A 2,153-nucleotide genomic window follows, 5' to 3' on the forward strand; every position below is an offset into this window, starting at 1 on the left:
GGGTCTAAGCGTGTCCGAAAAAGATCACTCCACAAGTAGTTCAGGACTAAGGACAGTTTCAAAGAGTAGGCTTCGTCCTTCCCCAGCTTTTTCAGCTCCGATGAGCATGCATATCGCAGTTCGTTATTCTCGAAGAAAAAAAAAATGAAACATGGGAAGGATTTCGAAGAACATCCAAAAACCTGAAATGTACTCATGAACCGACCAGAACCTTCCATTACCTGAGCACGACATCAGCTAGCATGCCTTACTTCCATGCGGCATGATCGCCTAGTAGGACAAGATGAAGAGAAGACACAGCGAAGTGTCCTCTCGGATGACAGAACTATTAAGAAAAAAAAGAGAATATAGAGAATGAAACGAGCATCAATCCGAAGAACACTTTACCCCCAGTACCCTACTCTATGCCCATTGCTTTCTTGACCTCCAAGACGAAGCCATACAACTTTTGAGGGTCGGGGAGAGATTTGGACACGCTCTCCTTCTCCATGCACCTTTTGCCCCACGCAACGAGCTTCGGACACACTGCTTCGATGCTGAAGTTCCCACACATCTCGTAGGTGTAGAACCGGCAGTAGAAGCCAATGAATGATATGTCCAAGAACCCAAACTTCTTGCCCCCAAAGAAAGGCTCGTCTCCTAGCTCACTTTCCAGTAGTTTCAGGCTTTGGATGAATTCCTTCTTAGCCGCCTCCTGTTCTTCCCCTTTCGTCATTGCCACCTTCTGCCCCAGATTATAGAACTGCGATATTGTTGATCGGTACCCAGATCAGAAGGAGTCATTAGAATCATCACAAGCTGACACTTAGTAAAAGTACTTCGTGCTTCGGTATTATATGTGCAACATTGTCGACTTCCCACATGTTTCGTATTCATTACAAGAATTCGGCTGTTCAACCATTTCCAGTTCATGTAGCCACCGACATTTGGCTTACAGCTCGCGTTCGTCAATTTCAGTACATATCAAATGGAAATCCATACAAAGACTAACTCATGTTGAATTGATGTTGACGATTCCAGCACCAAGTCATATACAAGATCAGATGATCCTTTTTCCCGTTCGGCATGAGTGCTAAATAGCTAAAAGTGGTTGCTCCGTCAGAAAAAAGCATGCAAAATGTCCAGAGATCGAAGAATCGTTCACAAGAGCACACGATGACAAAAGCACAGGAACTAATACCTTCTTGTCGATGAAATCAGCCCAGAATCTGGCTCGGGCTCGCCCGTAAGGATCGGATGGCAAGAGAGGGGCCTTGTGGCTCCAGGTCTCATCGATGTACTCCACAATGACGAGGGACTCGCACACGGGCTTGCCGTTGTGGACGAGGATGGGGATTTTCTTGTGGACCGGGTTCATCCGAAGGAGGAGCTCGCTCTTGTTCCACAAGTCCTCGTCCTTGTACTCGTACTCGACCCCTTTCTCAGCCAGCGCTACTCGGCACCTCATCCCGAACATGCTTGGCCAGAAGTCCAGGAGGGTCACTTGATCGGCCATTGCTTGACAATCGAAGCAGAGGAATATCGAAGTGTTAAAGGAGCGAACAGTAGGCACTGTTGAGCAAGCATTCGATACAAGAGAGCTGAGTAATATTTGTAAGCAAAATAAGAACGTCACGTCAAAACTCGATACCACTTTATGGTCGCGGACGGCATATACAAAGTTTCCTAGTATTCTCCGAGACTTGGTTCTATCTTCTTGGAATTGTAGAAGTAATTTGTGCGGTTTATTACCGAGCATTGACATTTTCATACCCAATTTTTTTTAAAAAAATCACATTCTCATAGAATACTCAGTTTGTCATTAACATATACAGTTGATCACACGGAATACGTTAGCTATATAAGATGTTTTTTTAGCCGGCCAACGCAAGCCACACAAATGCACAAGGATTTTTATATCATTGTCTTGACACCAAAAAAGGTCCAAATCTGTTAACCATTGACTTAGACTGGAATACACCAAGCAAGACATGATTGAGCTAATATATTTGCTATGGTTGGCAACTAGGAGCAATAGATAAAAGCGATGAGAGTTTGTCGATACGTGATAAAAGAGAAAATTACTAAGTGTTGAGTCACGAGGGTCAGTGAACGAGACTTGGTTGAATCGAAGAAGGAATTGAAGTTGAAGAGATAATCAATGAGTTGAAGAC

The 2,153-nt window shown here is 44.2% G+C and overlaps 1 protein-coding gene across 1 annotated transcript; it reads right to left on the minus strand.

Moving 5' to 3' along the window:
- Nucleotides 1–248: 248 nt before the first annotated feature.
- On the minus strand, nucleotides 249–1,521 carry LOC115729611 (probable glutathione S-transferase parC). The gene is made up of 2 exons (XM_030660224.2): nucleotides 1,181–1,521; nucleotides 249–742 (listed from the first exon to the last, which is right to left on the minus strand). Exons 1-2 carry the CDS (start codon nucleotides 1,493–1,495, stop codon nucleotides 398–400), a joined length of 660 nt encoding a protein of 219 aa, XP_030516084.1. The 5' UTR covers nucleotides 1,496–1,521; the 3' UTR covers nucleotides 249–397.
- Between the last annotated feature and the right edge of the window lie 632 nt (nucleotides 1,522–2,153).

The sequence above is a fragment of the Rhodamnia argentea genome, chromosome 2, assembly GCF_020921035.1.
Source record: "Rhodamnia argentea isolate NSW1041297 chromosome 2, ASM2092103v1, whole genome shotgun sequence".
Lineage (NCBI taxonomy): Eukaryota > Viridiplantae > Streptophyta > Magnoliopsida > Myrtales > Myrtaceae > Rhodamnia > Rhodamnia argentea.